The 19439-nt window shown below is 35.8% G+C and overlaps 1 protein-coding gene across 3 annotated transcripts; it reads left to right on the top strand.

Moving 5' to 3' along the window:
* The first annotated feature begins 701 nt into the window (after positions 1-701).
* On the top strand, positions 702-18793 carry SBK3 (SH3 domain binding kinase family member 3). 3 transcript variants are annotated; one of them, XM_081932484.1, is made up of 5 exons: positions 831-962; positions 8680-8888; positions 12283-12480; positions 15542-15744; positions 16303-18792. In XM_081932484.1, the coding sequence occupies exons 2-5, from the start codon at positions 8882-8884 to the stop codon at positions 17074-17076; spliced, it is 1182 nt and encodes a 393-aa protein (XP_081788610.1). In that variant the 5' UTR covers positions 831-962; positions 8680-8881; the 3' UTR covers positions 17077-18792. The 3 variants fall into 3 exon arrangements, with proteins under 3 accessions (XP_081788609.1, XP_081788610.1, XP_081788611.1); XM_081932483.1 differs by lacking the exon at positions 8680-8888 and having other exon boundaries at positions 702-962; positions 16303-18793; XM_081932485.1 differs by lacking the exons at positions 831-962; positions 8680-8888 and adding an exon at positions 9628-9650.
* The last annotated feature ends 646 nt before the right edge of the window (positions 18794-19439 follow it).

Here is a 19439-nt window from a genome sequence, read left to right on the forward strand (position 1 = left end):
AACTGCAGATTATCCTGCCAAACTGAAAAAAAAATTACCTGGAAAAAGGCAATGTCTAATCGCTTTCATCCATGGCCAAGAAAACTAGATGGATGCAATCAGTCAGAAATCTAACTTTACTAAAGAGAGTACTTGTTTTTAATAGTAACATCAAATTCTTTCAGAAACACCTAAAGTTAATTCAGTGGGTTTATCGGTAGATTTACTTTACTAGGGTGTTATTCATTGCTTTAGATATGATTTTTTTTCACCCTGAAAATAACTGCTTATGAGAAGAAGTCGTATGAACTTCCAAAATGTTTATGCACTCTGAATTGTAGTGGAATTTGCACTCAGAATAGTTAGTATGTGCTGTTCCAGTCTGTGGAATAGAATTAATATTGCTATCACTGAAAGTTTGTATTTCTTTTTACTACTGCGTGGATCTGTTTCTCCATATCGAGGCATTCAGATTTCATCCCTCCATCTGAGTTCCCATCCTTTATAGGCTGAAGACTTTAAAGGTATGTCACGTTGACCTCCAACTGTGCAGAGGTGTAAGGCTTGGACTTAGCTCTGGCACGGTGCATTGTTGCTGTTATCTCACCACCCTCCTCTAGCCTTCCCAGCCTATCTTTGGATGTTTGCCTGGCTTGTGTCTGAGCCTGTGACACATGTTCCCTTCTCCTCACAGTGGAGAGATTATAACCAGCTAGGACAGCCTCAGCTTTTATAGGAGCAACCAGCAGACTGAGCACAGAGAAAAATCCGAGAGAGAAAACATTTTACAATTTTTTACACATCCAGGAAACATAGCTTGGGTGTCAGCAAAAGCTCCAAGTCTGAACCAGCAACAATGACACCTGGACAGCTGAATGCCATAGTGCATGAGAAACAAACAGCAACAGGAGAATGGTCTGCCGCTATGTTTCCACATGAGCCTTCCACTCCAGCACCGGCCCAGAAGTGCCTCCCAGATCAAGGTAAGATCTGGGAGATAGAGAAGCCAGTCTCTCCCACTGTTTTTTCTGTTATTTTGCAGGACACATAGGATGCTTTTTAAAAAATTTTTAGCTAAAACCAATGCAAACACACAAATGCTTTAAATGCATAGTATTTGTATTCAGCACAAATTTACTTTGTGCACCTGAGCCAACTGCATATTCTTAAATTAATACCTATCCGAATCATTTATTTCAAATGAAAGGTTTGGGTATTTAAGCAAAAGATTTCAATAATGTTTGCCATTTATGTTAAAATGTTGGAGGTAAATGCTTCCCATTATCTCTGCAAGAAGGGCCTATTTTGCAAAAAGACTATATATTTTTTAGAGACTGTTCTGTTTTATTTTAGAATGCATTTTCACCAGAGTAATAAATTATATGCAAACCATTAAAATTTTTATTCACATGAATATAGATGGATTCTACAATTTATTCAAGAATTACTATACAAATCTTATCTTATATGCATTTTGTTCAGAACAGGGTTAACCACTACATTTGGGAGATAATACTTTGGGGCATCCCTAAAGCAAGATTTAACCCATGTGTACAATCAGTTTCATTGAACCACTGATTTCTCCATCATGTATATAGATAAGTGTCACATCAAAATTGTTTGCTTCTCCTGCATTTGATTGAATTTACTTTCAATTAAAAATATACAAAGTTTAAATCTTAGATGCACCAATTGCACATCTTTCTTTCATTAAGCATTGCAATTGTCAATTCTACTGAGGTTCAGAATGTTATGCTAGTATTTTTAAAAAGTACATAATAACCACATAGGTGAATATTATGGTCTATAGAAAATTTAAAAACTCAAGTTCTAACTAGCAGCAGAGCACTATAAAATGTTATTAAAATTACATTGCACAATGTCTGTGATTATTTACATCTTCCCAGTTCCTGAAATGCACACAGGAATACCAGAACACTTCAGAATTCATTAATTAGAGGATTTCAGTATAAAATTATTTTTACTCATACTTGATCCAAGAACCAAACACATTGCTTTCCTCTAATCTATGGATGCTTCATAATGTAAGCAGTTAAAGACATTACACTTCTATTCTGCTCTTTCTTCCTGAAATGGACATTCCCTAAAACAAACAAATAAACAAAGAAATACTGGGAAAACTTAAGAGATTACATGTAAAGGCCAGTACTGTCTAGAGTTCCTGTAATATTTCGTGAAAATGACAGAAAATATGCAAAGTTGTTGTTAAACTGTATTTTATTTAATAAATACCTTACTACAAAATGAAGATTACAATTGTCTTGGGATTCATTGCTTCTTTGAAAAGCGTCTTTATTGCACTTCATCAGTAACATCACCTACAATAGATCAAGATGTCAATGCTTATTTTTTACTTTTTTATTATATATTTTACATCACTTTTATTTTTAAAAAATAGAAGGAAGATAAAACCCAATACAAATTAGTGAAAGTAAGAAAAAAAGGAAAAAAGAGAGAAAGCTAAAATGCAAAAAAGTAAAAGAAAAGAGAAAAAAACATACAAAGTAACTTCCACTCTTCTTGACAACAATTACATGAACAACTATAAATTTATCTCTTACTCTATTACAACTCTCTTCTTGCTATAATTTATCCTGTTTAATCATCAAAACCATTAATTATTTCCCATTTTTCTATCTTGCAAAAAGTCTATAAGAAAGTTCTAATCAGCAATAACTAATAGATAACTATTTTCTCTTACCAAAGAAGTTTAGCAAATTCCCTCCTCTTCACCAACCATTAGTCCATCATGGGTAGTGCTGAACCTTTCCATCTTCGTGCATACAATACTCTTGCTGCAGTTATCATGTAGAAAAACAAAGTTCAATAACATTTTTCAAGTATTTGTCCAATAATCCAAAAAGAAAAAGCATGGGTTTCAATCTTCTGAATCAATGTATGCATTTTAATCTAGATCTTTCTACTTATTTTACATGTACATCAAACATGATAAAATGTCCCTTCTTGTTGTTCACTTTCTAAGTTAAATTTGAAATGCCTTTAGACATTCTGATAATATGGTGCTATATAATAATTGTAGATCATTTTATAAAAAATGTCTAAGTTTAAATATAATATAAATTACAATTCTTTCAGCCACGGTTTCCAATTGTTTCATTTGTATATTACAACCATTTTTTTTAGCCCAGTTTATCATATCGTTCTTTCATTTGTGCTTCTTCTGTTTCAAATTTCAATAACAGTGTTTATTTTAACAGTTACATGGTCATCATTTGACAAAATTCTATTTCAAACTCAATCTTACAATGCTCAAAATTATAGATCCGGTCAACTGTAAATAAGAAGACCATTGACAACTATATTTCTTAGTCATCACTTCTGAGATTTTATTTTACCTTCTCCTTAATAAAATTCTAATATCTCACAAAAAGTCACATATTTATGTGTGTCTATTAATTCTGGTGTAAATTTTGACAGTGTCTTTTTGGGCACAACCTGTTTGTGTACCTATTTCCTATTCTCAATTTGGCATGCCTTAAATAATATTTATTTTTATAAGATCCACATTAATCCTGACTTTGTCATACTATAAGTATCTATGTCACCCAAATTTCAGGTCATGTCCTTCTAATTCCAAAGTCTTCTGTTTCTCAGCAGCAGCCTCTCTTTGATCTAAATCTAAACCACAAGCTTCAAAATACAGTTTAAAATCAGATAAACTCAGTCCTACTCTTTTCATTTTATAACACTTTATATTTAACTCAAGATTTTTCACCTATATATATATATATTTAGATATAACCTCTGCCAGTTTTTAAATGGTACACAAATTGCTAAAAGAGTTATTGTTTGAAGCAAAAAGTATATTTCTAGGCAAGACAGTCATTTTTATCACTGAAATTCTCCCCCAAAATCTCAGTTGTAATTTCTTCCAATTTTACATTATTATTTGGTTCATCACTCATTCAACCAAATGTACAGACTTGATTTGGCATTTTTGTTCATCTGTTGAGTCCTTCCGAAGGACCTGGAATATTATTAAATTTGTTTGCCACCCATCTCGCCAAAAAGCAACTGTTTTTTTAACATGTCTTTTTTTTTTTACTTCAGTCCATGTCTTAATATTTTTTTGAAATTTTATATTTATACTATGTCATAATATAGTTATTGTAAAACAATGTGCAGTTCATATTTATCATGGTGACACTGAGATAATTTACCTTCTTTTCAATCTTAATATCCATTTTACTTTTCATTTGTGTTTGCTCTTCTATTTTTGTTAACATCTTTGTTTTCTTTTTGTTAAACTTAAAGTCTTCTAATATACCAAATTCTTTTAATGTGTCCATTAATATTTCAATTCATATATTAGTTTTAGTATGGTGTCTCTTCCATGATCACTGAATAGATAAAGTTCCATCCAAGTCTTATCTTACTGAACATTTATTTTAAGGGTGATGTTTTCAGGAAAATATAAAATAAGAGCTATATGAATGAAACGGTCCAATATACTAATCAATGGGTTTAATTTTTTTTTTAGCACTGTGTAATTTAGAAATTATGAAGGCCAGTTCACATAAATATTGGGCCCTTGACAAACCCCAAGAAAGAAGACCCTATGGCCCTTTCCTCTTATCTTGGAACTCACAGATCTGAGAGAGGAGTCTTCCATTAATTATTTCTCAAGAGTTCATGTTGGGAGAGGGTATGTGATTAAACAGATAAACTGGGACTTCAGTGCAGTATTCAAGGCCACTCCCATAAGGCATGGCAGCCAGGTGGTGTGAAAAGACCTGATAGAGAGCCAGTTTGGTCTAGTGGTTAAGATACCAGGCTAGCAAATAGGAGACCATGGGTTCAAGTTCTGCCTTTGCCACGGAAACAACCTGATGACTTTGAGCCAGTCATTCTTTTCAGCCCAGCCCTCCTCACTATTGAGTTACTATTGGGGGGAAAATAAAAGTGTGTTGGATATGTTTACCATCTTGAGTTATTTGTAAAAATAATAAATATGGAAAATAAATAAATAATTCAATCACCATATTGGTGAAGGAGGCACTAGACCAGGTGTATCAAACTCAACTTAATTGTGGGCAGCATTAGGGTTGTGTTTGACCTTGGAGGGGCGGGGGGGCATGGCCAGGTGACCATGGCCAGCTGGATGTCACGTGTGTTGGGGGAAACTGTGGTGGCCCGAGTGCTCTGCCAGCAAAAACCCTCCCGAGCTCCATTTTCACTGGCAGAGGCACCATGGGCCAGTCCTATCTCCATTTACAGGTGGCCCCGTGGGCCAGATCTAAGCACCCCATAGGCCGGATCTGGCCCCTGGGCCTTATGTATGACACCCCTGCACTAGACAATAGCAGCATGGATGGCTAAAGAGATAAGAGGGAAGGCAACTGATATTGCAGATAAAGGCAACTCAACATAAAAATGAGATGAGCAGTGGGTGGGGATCTTTTTGCTACAAGAATATCAATATCTTAGTCTTCCAGGATAGTGCTGGGGGAGGATGAGAGCATAATAAATTAACACAATTAACTGAAGGCCGCTTTGTATTAAAAATATATTTTATATTTTTATCACTTAATAAATTTCTGCAAGAAAGTTCCTTTATTCATCATGTACATATGCAATTTCTAAATATTCTTATTTATATATTTATAGCATGAGCTTTTTTCCTAAGAATTCAAGACTGTATTGATAGTTCCTTGATTTAATTTTATAACCATATTATAAGATAGGTTAGACTGAAAAAGAGGGATGGTACACACGTTATTCAATGATCTTCACAGTTGTGCATAGATTAATACTCAGGTCTCTCATTACTGAACACATCTAATCCTAGCTGAGAATTAACTATGACTTTCTGATCATAGTCATACTTATTTTGAGGCACGAACAAAGCCGTATCCATGGTTTGTGTTAGTATTGTCATTTTTCTCTCTCCACAGAAGTTCAGCTACAAGCTACAGAGGCAGGGGCAGGGAAAGATACTTCTGGTTTTTAAAAAAAATAAAAACCTCATTTGGGAAATTAAAAGAAATAAGAATGAAACCTGAACATCACTGACCATCACTAAAAACAAAAAAAGACTTAAAAAAAAGAAATTCTTTTTGTTCCAGGATGCTGACAATGATAAAAAAATAATATAGACCAGAAATGGATTAGATATATTCACATAAGATCTATCTATCAACATCTCCTAGTGATAGTGTAATACAGAGATTAAAATGGTACTTTAGCCTGCAACAGCTGAGAACTGAGGGGGAACAATGTAGAAAGAGAAACTATAGAGGAAAAGGTGATATGTTTATCTTGGAATTGGTACGTGAGGAAAAATGCTTAAGCCATCTTTCACGTCACAAAGATATCTTGTTCCAGCTTAAGTGAGTGGAAAAGAACACATGTAAAAGCTGATAGTTGTTTGGTTGACTTATGCCTCTTAATACAAATGAGCAGGATTTATGTTAAGGGAAGTTCTGATAGCAGATTCAAATAAGCCTTTTTTTCCTGTTATCTGAGCCAAAAGCAAGTTAAGCAGGCTCTGCTTTTGCATCATATTTTAACTAAGGAGTGGAAAAGAAGGTCATTGTTCTAGGCAAAATGTACCCAGTTAATTAACTTCTAGCGTGTAGAGATTTAATTTATGTTTGTCCAATCTTAAGGATTTTTCTGTGTTGAATAGAATTTCAGGAGAAAAAGACTATGCAAATCAGAAAGGCTGATGCTCCCTCTTAAAAATTTATATTGCTTTTGTAATTGTATTCTCCTGCATTGCCTTTTCATTTATTTATATATTTAGGGCAGCTGTCTTTAGTGAAGTGAAAAATAAGACTTATTCATTGCCTTAATTACATAACATGGCCATTATTAAATATATTGTTGCACTTCCTGATTTTCTTCTCTCTTTTTGCATTGAAAGTTTCCTTGTTCAAAGGAAAAAGATATTTATATTCTGCCTTTATTATTATTTTTTTATAAATAAAGCAATAAACATACACAATACTCCTTCCTTCTATTTTCTTTACAACAAATCTGTGAAATGGATTGGGCTGAGAGAATAGGACTGACCCAAAGTTACCCAGCTGAATTTCATGCCTAAAACAGGACTAGAATGCAAAAACCACCTTGAACTGATTTTTAGGCTGGTTCCTTAACCACTACACCAATTCTAGCTAGTTGTAAAACTATTATTTGAAGAAAGGAGATTAGCATACAAATGTATGTCTAGCTTTTCTCTACCTGTTGTAAGAAAGAGCTAATCCTATTCCTCTTATTATTAGAGTATTTGTCCAATTTGAGACTGTCATGTATGCCTGTATTTGTTTTATACCATTTTATTCAGTTTAACTTTCACTGATCACTAAGATTTATTTCACACAGATTAATATTGGAATTATAATGCCTTGTGATCTAAAGATGTTTAAGAAATATTAATGTGATATTCAGTTTAATCACGACACACCATTGAGTCACAGTAATAAATACAGCAGTTGAAGAAATAGCAACTATATTAAGTAACCAGATCTGAGCTGCAAAACTCTGGATGATATCAGAAAACTTTAGGTAACTCTTTGCTGTCATCTAGAAGTCAACTAGGTGCTTTCAGTCCACATCTAGGGAAACCAAGTTTTCTAATCCATTGAATTTAATTTTTTCCTCTTGATGGAGATAATTTGCAAACTCCAGACTAAGCTCAAATGAATTCTGATAAAGATTAAATAATGATCAATTTGTGGCAAGGTGGATGGCAAATAAATTTAGTAAAATAATAAACAGTTCTAACGATTGGAACATAATGTAGCTTTCTTGATGCAGCCGGTGGACAGTGTGGCGAGGTACATGGCTATCTTACACAATTGTTTACAAACTAATTGGACAAGTGGTTGACATTTCTTCCAAGTGGTCTAAACACTGTTCCTATGTTTTTGAGAGCGGCCCCCTAAGTGTGAGATTTTGTCTCAGCAGGAGCTCTAATATCACTGCTCAGGATCAAACAGTGGCATCCAATGCCCCATCAGCATTTTTTTTTACAAGAAAAAGAAAACCTACCCCTCAGTTTGGTGTGCAAACAACCCTTTCTCATCTCCCTTGGTGTCTGCTTAATACTGAAACCAATGGTCCACAGATTCCTACCTAGGCATATGTTTTTTACAGAGAAAATGCTAAGCCAAGTTACATTCTAAAACTAGACGTGTTATGTAAGTAAGCTGCCCTGGAAACCAAACTCTGTGCTCTGAAAAGTCATCTTACTTTCACAGATGTAAATGGACCAGTTAAGAGGAGAAAAAAGAACCAATCAGCCATTACTCAAACTTCCCTTTCTCAGACCTCTCTCTTCAATTTTAATCTGAGACATAGATTTAAACTCTGATTTCGGAGTTTAAATTAATGTATTTGTTTTTATATAATCACAACAACTTTGAGAGCTGGGTTTAAGTAAAGGAGACTGATCAGATTAGTAGCAGTTCTGTGAGAGGAATAAATGCTGGATGTCTATAGTTCTTAACTATATGAGCTATAAACATTTACATTGAACCTGTAGCTTCAATGTAAATGTTTACAGTGTAATGTTTGATGCTACTTTTGATTTCTGTGACAAGGTTTTTGCTTGAAATGTTCACTACAGAATTTTGGTGACACATTGAGATGTAATATTATTTTAAGGTGATGATATACTCATTGTGATTCTGGACACTCACTTTTCTCTTTCAGATTAATTTCAGGAAAAAAAATAGTTCCAATCTGAAGAAAAAGTATATTTGTACTGCATAATTACCGTATATCTACATCTCTTTCAGATGTAGTTAAAAAAGATGGAGAGCTAAAAGTAAAGCAGTTAAAATATGGGAGGGAGGGAGGAAGGAAGGACGGAAGGATGGAAGGAAGGAAAGAAAGAAAGAAGGGGACCTAAAAAATGAATGGTAGGTACACTTATTAATACATGATGAGCCATCAGTTTCTATGCAGAAGTGTCTTATGTATGACTATTATCAACAGAATATCTCTGAAAAATACCTTAATTCTTGACATTCAGTTCAATCCCATCCTTCTTCCAGAAAATCAAGATTGATGACCTTAAAATTCTAAAATATGTTATATTTGTGTTTTATACTTTTGTAACTGTTTCTATTGGACTAAAGGCTATTAATACAATGTTTTAAACAAACAAATATTCCAATAATATAAATCCAACTGGGACAACGTTTGATTTTTCCAAGTCCACATAATCTTTCAAATCAGTTTCACACATTTAAACTCACATTTCTTTAGTTACTATATCATAATAAAGAGGGGAAGGGTGCAGTGAAAGATGATCAATGTTGCTGTGTGGTATTTGCTGTTACAAAGTGATGTTCGCCCACTGAAATGTAAAAACATTTTTGTAGCTAACATATGGTGCATTTTAATTCTGCTATGAATCATGCCTGATGTCTTCTCCTCTGAATCATGTACAAAATGAATCATAATATAGGCATACCTCATCTCTCTAAAATTAATTCAGCCGTCTCTAAGATTAAGTGGTTTATATACCTCTTCAGTAGACTCTTTCAGGCTCTTGAAAAAATCAGGAAACTTTTTCTCAATAGTTATACTAAATCATTTCTGGGAAGTTTTCCTCTCAGCTTAGAACAAGAAATTGTATATTGGAACATGAATAAGAAAATTTGGTTACAAAAGATAAGGTAAGACTTCAGTTAAATTCCATACATTGTTTAGATTTTTGGCTGTTTTGGAGTTAGCATCAAAATCCCTCAGTGATGCCTGTTTTTGTCATTGTGTTTTACAATGCCAAATTTAAAAAGTGATTCATTCTAGCTCCCAAATGACTAAACCTTGAAAAGACTACAGAGGATTTTTTTCGGCATATGAGTAGGTAACTTTTCAATGCTGCACTGCATATATGAAAAGACTCATATTTATTTCTTCTTCATTTTCCACTGAATCTTAAAACACTGGATTCCACCCCCCAAAAAAAGATTCTAGTTTGAAATATTAATATTATTCTAACAGACATAGTTCCAACAGTATCTGTAATAAGAGAGGGAGCAAATTATAGTCCCCTAAATGGTTTATTTTTAATGGTTTACAGAAGACAAGTTTGAGAGAGGACCTGATAGCTGTCTTCAAATAGTTGATTTTCCAACAGACAGAGGCAAATGTTCCTCCTTTTGGCTGAAAAAATATCCAACCTCAAGAAACTGCTACTAGGATTTCTCTGCGCTACGGGTTTCCGTTTTTTCGCTTCACACTAGAATGCTTTTCCGACGCTATTTGAACTGAGTTCTCCGAAGGTCTTCCTGGGACTCGAAACTGCAAAGTCAGTCGATCAGACACACGCAAGCGGCACGAAGGGAATGTCCCCCCCGCTGGGTGCGGGACGGTGGAAGGGTGCCACTTGGCTGACTCAGATTCGTCTCTCGGCGGTTAGCTGTATCCTAGCCCGCTGGGGCTTGAGTTCTCTTGTGCTGAGCGCATCCTTACCTGCCAGGCTTAGATTCAAGGTCGGACACCCCCCCTCCCCGCGTTCAAGAAAGGGACTTTTGGGGAAAATAGCGGCGGTTTTTGGAAGACAAGGGCATTGAACTATTTGGGAAGCTTGTAAACGCCAAGTCCGAAATTCTCAAATAAAGGGAAGTAGGTTTTTTAAAAAAGCTTCTCTGTTGTCTTTTTGTTTCTTTCCAAAGAGGTCTTTGAAAGCAGGGGTGGGCTGCTTTTAATCTTAGGCAATAGCGGGCGATATACCATAAACTTCAATTAGTTAAAAAGAAGGGACGCGGGAATTCTTAATCACGAAGGAAGAGGGAGCAGCCATGCTGTTTTATGGGAGTGGTCAGCAATCCAATGAAGGTTGCTCCTGTTCCAGGGCTGCTTCCCCCATCCAATCTCAACCCCCCCCCCCATTTACTGTGTACCAGAAGTTTTCTTCTACCACCTCTTCCAAATGATTCCAAAACAAAGAGGCTGTTGACCTCATACAGAATTTGTAACATGGGATACATGGAAGGTATCAGATTTGGGATCTTCATTTCCTACATTTCCTCCAGTGGCAAAGAAAAGAAAGATCCAGCAGTTCCACCTCATCTTCTGGGAAGGTGCAACTTATCCAAGACAGTGTTTCTCAATTTTAGCTACTTTAACATATATGAGCTTCAACTCCCAGGATTTCCCACCTAGCTGGCTGGGAAATTCTGGGAATTAAAGTTGACACATCTTGAGAGTCACCAAAGTTGAGAAACACTTTTAAGGCTTTAAAACTATTTTATGAGAGCCCAGATTGTGAAATCTGCTTGCTATATAAACCCATAGTATTGGATTTATGTATTATTTCCTTACAATGGAATATTAGGTTGAGGAAACCACAAAGGCTTCCAAACACACTAATAGGAGAAATACATTTCTCAAATCAGGGTGAATTAATTTGCTTTCCTGACACAGAGCATGACGTTATGGTCTTCCCCAACTGTGGCTCACAATACCTTAAACTATAAAGTTACCCAGGCATTGGGAGACAGATACCACAAATACTGGTTCTCCTCAACAGTAACTAACATTATAACAACAAAAATGCATAATGTTAATAGTGACTAATTTTATATATTGCTTTCTAATCAAATAAGTTCACATGATAATCAAAACCAAACAAATCACATTATGGTTTAGTGCAAAGGTAAATATACTGCTCTTATTTTGAAATATATAATAATGTATTAATGTCAATAATGCAATGTTAATAATGTAATGTTAATAATAATGTAATAATGTTAATATAGTACTTTCATGAAAGGAATTAATTCATTTACAGATACAACGGGGGGGGGGGAAGTCTCACCTTTTATGTGAATCAGTACTCAGAAAGTCTTTGTAAGGTCTTATGCTTATAGCCAAGTAGGAACAGTGGACTTACACTGCTCCCATAATGTTACGGTTTTGTTCCTTAGTCCATTCTTTTGGGTAAATTAAGGCAACGAATGCACTCATATACATACATTTATAATGCCATTGCTGATCAAACTACAAATATAGGAAGGTTGTTTTAATCTCCATTTTAAGGATAGTAAAATTATTTCAAACTTTTTCTGGCTTTAACCTTTTCCTTTAAACCTTTTCCCATTGATATCTGCATACCATTTGCATAATACTAACTGATGTAAAAATCACAGTGGAAAGAAAATTGGATCATCAAATGCCCAGACTCTTCTCAGCTGAAATCAGACAACTTTTGTAAATCTCACTAAATTTTCTAATCAATGCTAAGATAAACTGGAACTTTATATCTGACTTGCAAATAGCTTATTTTAATATCCCTCTCCTCAGATGCTGCTGGTGAGCAAGATGTCAATTCTGCTGAGAATATGGAAGACACTGAAGACAATGAGGAATTCCTCGAGAAGCTCATATCCATTACTTCCAAGAGTTTACCGAAACTGGAGGTAGAGGAGAGATACAACATAACCAGAGAGCTAGGGAGTGGCTCCTATGGACATGTTCTGCAGGTTCAGCATCGTGAGAGAGGTAAGACTATATAAATGTGGTAAACATTTGATTGGGTTTAAATAATATGGACAGCCAGGAAGACCCAACATGTGTTTGCCAATATATCTGTTGGAGCATCAGGGTCCTCATTTCCATTATTTCTCAGATTCTTTCAATTAAAAAAAAAAATCTATTGAAAACTGGTATTCTATTTTTGGTATGGAAATGTATGGAAAATTGATATTGTATTTTTTGGCAAAATTTGAAGGGCTGCCACAAAGAAGAGAGGGTCAACCTATTTTCCAAAGCACCCAAGGCAAGAAAAAACAGATGGAAATCAATCAAAGTAGAATTTGAGAGAAATTTCCTGACAACGAGAACAACCAATGGAACAGCTTGCCTTCAAAAGTTGTGGATGCTCCGTTACTGGATGCTTTTAAAAAGAGATTGGGCAGCCAATTGTCTGAAGTGGTTCAGGGTGTCCTGCTTGAGCAGAGGATTGAACAACTTCCAACTCTGATAGTCTATGTTCTAAAGAACAAAAGGCCAGCCTGATGTGCTAAGGAGTATTTTGGGGAACTGATAGGAAGTAGGGGAATGTCCTTATTAGTTTATCTTCTGGCAGATGCTTATTTTGAGTGTGATTATGCCCCATCAGCAGGTGACACGGAAGCCATAGATTCTTAGGGTGATATTTCTCTAAGAAACTGTCTACAGGTGCAGTGAGGGCCGACACACCTTTGCCCCTCTTTGAATCAAAATATTAGCTATCTTTATTTAGCCTTTTGTGAACAAAACTCCTTTGGAATACTTTTAAGCCTATCATGTAATACAACATGGCCACTAGGGATTGCTTCTTCACCAAATAACTTCCATTGTGTATCCAGCAAAGGTGCCAATATTGGTTCTGAAGCAGTTTTTCCCCACACCAAATGCAAATAATATACATTTCTAAATTAGCCTATGGTTCATTTTAACCATGGAGTATTAACCAAGACAGTCATAATCCATAAATATTGATTTATAAATTCCAATGGCTGGATTTACACAACACACTAAGCCAAAACCGAACAAATCTTTTTCTAGCTTAGCATCATGTATGAAGCCAGCATATATCATGCTACTGTTTATCTGAGTTTGTTCTGTTGTCCAATAGATACAGGTTTATGAAGACCATATTGGAAAGTCTTATTCACAGGTTCCCTATTTAAGAATTCACTTATTTATGAGGAATTTAAGGGTTCCTCAGGTTGGGATTACATTTTTATTTCATGAAGTCTTGACTTGGATTGAGTTTAGCCTGTACTGCTTGTTGCTCTCATCCAGTTCACACTGCCTGCAATTAATTAACTGTGTCATCCCAGGCACGTGGACAGCTGCCAACAAGCAGGTGCTGCTTTGGCAAAGCAAAACCCAGCAAATAGAGCAGCAAATTGGCTAGCTTCCCAACTGTAAGGCATACAGAAGGAAACAATCTTTAAGAAAAAATGAAAATGAATGGCAGATTGCCCAGCACCCATGTAAGAAAAGTCTGAGCACAGAATAGGGGTGTTTGCCATTTCCCCTATTATAAAGATTTCCCTTATTGTTTAATTAACTAGCTTCACAGTGCCACCTAGTGGGATGCAGTAACACCTCCAGGTTGGGAAGTTTGATCTCCCAATATTTTACCTTCCTCCCCTGTTTGCCTTCCAGTCCTGGGACTCTAAGAAAGGTCTCCCATTGATGTACTGACTGAGACTACTTAATTTCAGGACCCCATAGAGCATCAATCAGATATTGCTAAGACATTGATACACATAAAATAACAAATGTGCCCACATTAACCTCTCTACTCCATATCTTTTGATTCCCAAACTCCTTTCTTTGAATCAATATGACTTTAAGGATGTCAGAAGCAGCTAACTAACTAACTAACTAACTAACTAACAAACTGCAGATAGCCAAAAGCATTTGTTTTCCCATTTTTCGTTCTCCTTTAAAATGGACTCTGGATGGGAGAAGGTGAAGAATGTCTTTGCTATTACTTGGAAGCTTATTCTGCAGAATCAAAACAATATTGAATTAGTCAGCTTTCAGTGTAAATATTTCTAGCAGCTCTAAAAGATGCTCCTGTTTTGCAAAGAGAAAGGGCCTCTGAAATAGCTGCATTTCATCAGTTTGTTTGCATCTATTAGCACATCTTCAGGAAATCCCAATCATGTCTAGTCTCTTTCTTCCTCTGCAAGGATTTGTTCAAGCTGTTATGTGTCAGCCTCACACTTTTGAACAAATGATTAAGAAAATTAACATTACCAGATGTAGACAAGGCTTTTGAAGTACATCTGCAGGTCAAAATGCATTGCAAAGATAAGTAATGTCTCTGTTTGGTCTTATGGGATGAAAATCTAAAAATAATATTGTATGCAGGTCAAGATTTCAGCAAAGTTTCTCCTGTAGCAAAACACAATATAATCCTGACATATGCTGCATCTGATTATTATTGTATTAAACACAGTAGCAGTCAGCTAATTTGGTGTATGGTTAAGGTACAATCTAAAGAACAAAACAGAAGTCTGTATTCTTATTCTGCTTTGGACACATATATATGGATATATATATATGGATATATATATATATATAGATAGATAGATAGATAGATAGATAGATAGATAGATAGATAGATGATAGATAGATAGATAGATAGATAGATAGATAGATAGATAGATAGATAGATATAGATATGTGTGTCTGTGTGTGTTGTATTTGTGCTGATAAATAAATAAAGGGAGACTAGTATAGATCTATTTCAAGCTATTTAGCTCTCATCAGCTAGCCATACCCTTACTGGGATTTGAAGCCTTTATTTATTTATCAGCACAAATACAACACAAATATAAAAAGGCAACATTAAAAATAAAAATATGGGTTTCTGCCTGGATGGTTTTCTGTAATGATCCGAAGGACAGAAAGGGGGAGTAATGAGCTCCCTCCCATATTTGGGCATACCAGGGGTTGTAACACAAATACATATATAAAAATATAATTGGTGCTACATTTGTTAACTACAATATAGCACTTCAGCATCCCTTAATTTATTGCCATATATCCTTGCTTGCAGGAACCTCAATGGCTTTGAAACTGATGGCCAAGGAACACACAGGGAGACGGGAGTTCTTGTGGGAATATTGTATTGCTCTCTGCCTCTCTTCACACACTACACTTCTTCAAACCATTGGCAGTGCTTTTGAATCATCTACTCATTATGGATTTGCACAGGAGCTAGCACCAGCTGGAGATCTCTGCAGCATCCTGAACTCAGGGGTATAAAATCTTAAAGACTTTAAGGACACCACAACTGGCAAGATCTCATCAAGCATGGGATATCATAGGGTGATATTTTTTGAGTGGGTACAAAAGGACAATTAAGGGTAGGGTAATTATTAGATTATAGTATCAAACAGAGTTTGATAGTGCATTAAATACTATTTCATTTATTTGGGGGCTTTTTTGTATTCAACTGGGCTAGGTGCCCTTTTATTCTTTAAAGTCACAATTGTACTTTTCCATACATATATTTGCTTTCTTCTTTTGATACTTTAAACTGTTCCCAAGTTGAGCAGATGATACTTTGGGTAATACAATTATATAAATATACATACAGTAATTTTTTAAAGAAAGTTTTAGCCTATCACAGTGTTAGCCAATCATGGTCATTTATGCATGGTTTCTGTGGCATACTTGAAAAAGCATTTCTTCATAACCATTCAAGACAAGGACTCCTTGATTAATTGCAGGGAGGATGTTTACAAATTGGCTCCATTGAAATCCTGGGAATTTTGTGGAGCTTTTCTCTAATTCTATTTCTCTTTTCTTCAACAGAAGGGACTTCCTGAAGTGCAAGTGAAACGGTGTGCAGCCCAGTTAGCTGATGCCCTGGATTTCATGCATGGCAAAGCCCTAGTGCACCGGGACATAAAACTAGACAATGTGCTGCTTTTTGACCAAGAATGCCAGCAGATAAAATTAGGTGACTTTGGCCTGACACGACTGGAAGGCACCTGCATATCTGCTATGTCTGCTGTCTTGCCATATTCCCCACCAGAACTGTGCCTACTAGAGAGGACAGAGTCTCTAGCTCTGGACTCAAGCCTTGATATTTGGGCCTTTGGAGTGCTGCTCTTTTGTATTTGTACTGGCTGCATCCCTTGGGATATGGCAATGAGCCCTGATCCTAAGTTTGAAGAATTTAGCATCTGGCAAAATCGCACAATACCAGGTGAGGCTCCAGGCCTGTGGAAAGTTTTTACAGCTCCTGCCTTGCGTATGTTCCGTCGCATCATGGCTCTTGACCCTAACCGTCGTAGTCCTGCTATTGAAGTGAACAAATACTTGCATTTGCCTTGGCGAGTGGGAAGTTCTGAAAATACCCAGGATGATTTGTTGAAGACAATTAGTTCTGAGGCCTGCCTTAAGGGACCTGGTGAGGACAATACTGAACTAGGCAGAAACCCCAAGGACAATTGCCTCCAGCAAATGCAACCCGAAGTCATTCCCCCAGAGAAAACTCATACCATACAGATGGGTCCCAATCCTGGAAGCAACCCCAGTCCACATGAAGGTTCAAGTCTAAATGGACCTGGGCTTGAGCCCTGAAGAAAGTATCAGCTCTGAAAATAATGGCTCCTTTCATGAGGGAAAGACAAGAAGGATTCCAGCTGCCTTACCTTCTTTCTATTAAGGAAGAGTAGAACTAGTCACTCTGTAGGGAGATTTTCAGAATAGGAGTGCTCAGTTGTATAGTATCAATGTAGCATCATGATATCTAGAAACAGTTCTAGAGAATTTTTCCCCTGGAATAACCTTCCTTTTTCCCTTGTTTTTTTATAGTATATCCAGATAATGCAACAAAAAGAAATCATTGTGATTCAGTATTTATAGCTTTATCCTCTAATGGATTTTTCAAAAATATATCAGATTAGAAAGAAGGTGCAGTAGCCGAACTAGTTCTGACTTCTCAGGATGCTATTCATTTAATATCTTCCACTTTGCAATCCTATGAATTTTTCTTGCATTGATTATGTATTGTTTAATTACTGCATATAACATTATATAAAAATTGTTTGCAATAATGCATTAATTCCTGGATGGGAATTAATGATCAATAGATTGAAAAAAAAAGTTAATAGCTTCCTGAATTTCCTAAAATTGGAAACTTTTCATGAATGTTTTCCTTGAATCCTTTTTTTTCTTTTCTTTTGAAAAGAAAAGAAGAAATAGGCTCAGGGAAGATAATAATATAATAATAGTCTTTCATCACAAATGGCAAGTGAAACTAACAGCCTACAGTAAGAATTAATCTGTAACCTATAAATTAACTTTTAATTGAGTTTTAAATAACTTTTGCTCAATTAGATTAATAAGTAAATGTAAGTGAATCTTTTGCACAGGAAAAGGGTATTTGTTGATAATATAGTGACACTTTATTTGCATGAATTTTTTTACATTATTTCTGCATGAAATAATTCACAAGGAAGTGAATTTTTGCAGTGTCAAAGGGTTCTAATATGGAAGCATCCAAGATTTCATGTTTTACATCTGTAGCAATGGCCTAATCATTGAACCAAAAAAGATAGATAAACTTTGGAAAGTATGATATACTGAAGTAATGAGTTACATAAGATATACTGTAGTTTGTTTGTTTATTTGATTGTATCATTGAATTTCTATAATAAATTGTTTATCACAAAAGCTGGCTGCTTGGGAGAGCTTAATGTTATGGGGTTCCAAATTAATTGAGAAATTCTTGCAGAGGGAACATAATCCCTATCCTAGACCCTAGAGTTTTTGAGTGAGATTGTGACAGTTGTAGAAACAGGTATTCAATTACCTTACTAGGAGCTCTTTCCTTTTGATGTATTTTTTTAAAATAAAGATTGGACCTGCAGCCAACTGTTGAGGGAAAAAAAGTCTTTTTCTCTGTCTTGTTGCATATATCCAAAGGGTTTATATATTAAAGTTGAGTTTTGCTTAGGGCAAAATTTAGCACTTTCTCTGTCACACAGAAATAACACAATGTCATAATGATTCCTCTTTTTATATGGAAGGTTCATATAGTTATAGCTGGTTAGAGCCCATTGGTGAAATACAGTTAGAAATTTGCAATAAAATTTCTAAGATGCAATCAAACAATCAAAAATTAAAAGTAACATTAAAAATACTCTCAAAATATATGTATTTGTGTGAGTGTGCGTCTTTTGGAGCTGCTCAAATGCCGTGGCTGAAAAAGTTCCAAAATAATGGTACTGCAAAAGGAAAATAACATATGTGAGTTTCCATAACCCTTACAAACCCCAAATGGGAAATTATGAACAAGTTCCCCCCAGGAACGTTGCTATCAGTGAGTTGAGATCAGATACAGGCAATCCTGAATGAAAACCTGACTCAAAATGTTAGGTCTTCTAAGTATTCCTTCTAAGAGGAATACACTCCATCTGCTTACTTTCATCCAGAGAACTGTCCCATGCCCCAGGCTACTCCATTCCACTTCTTTTGCTATTTTTATTTTCAAATTACTTATTGGATTACATATCATCATGGTTCCTAGTCCATCCTTCACAAAGCAATATGTAGCCATCCATAGTAAGTTTTATTTCTGCTAAACTCAAAGAAACACAATGAAGAGTAACCTCTGTCCTGCTGAGCAGTAAGAGTATGGTAAACCAATCACATAATCTAGGGATGTCAAACTCAATTTTATTGAGGGCTGCATCAGGGTTGTGTTTGACCTTGAGGGGCCAGGGTAGGCAAGGCCAGGGTGAGCATAGCCAACTTGACATCACTTGTTTCAGGGGGTGCCTGTGGTGGCTCGAGTGCTCGGCCGGCAAAAATGGGTTCCCAAGCTCCGTTTTTGGCTGCGACGTCTTTCTGCAACACTCTGCCAGCAAAAACAGCTTGGGGGGGCCATGTACCCCTGGTGAGCTCCATTTTTGGTTGCGACAGCTTCCTGCAAACCTCTG

The sequence above is a fragment of the Natrix helvetica genome, assembly GCF_964273705.1.
Source record: "Natrix helvetica genome assembly, chromosome: Z".
NCBI classification, from domain to species: domain Eukaryota; kingdom Metazoa; phylum Chordata; class Lepidosauria; order Squamata; family Natricidae; genus Natrix; species Natrix helvetica.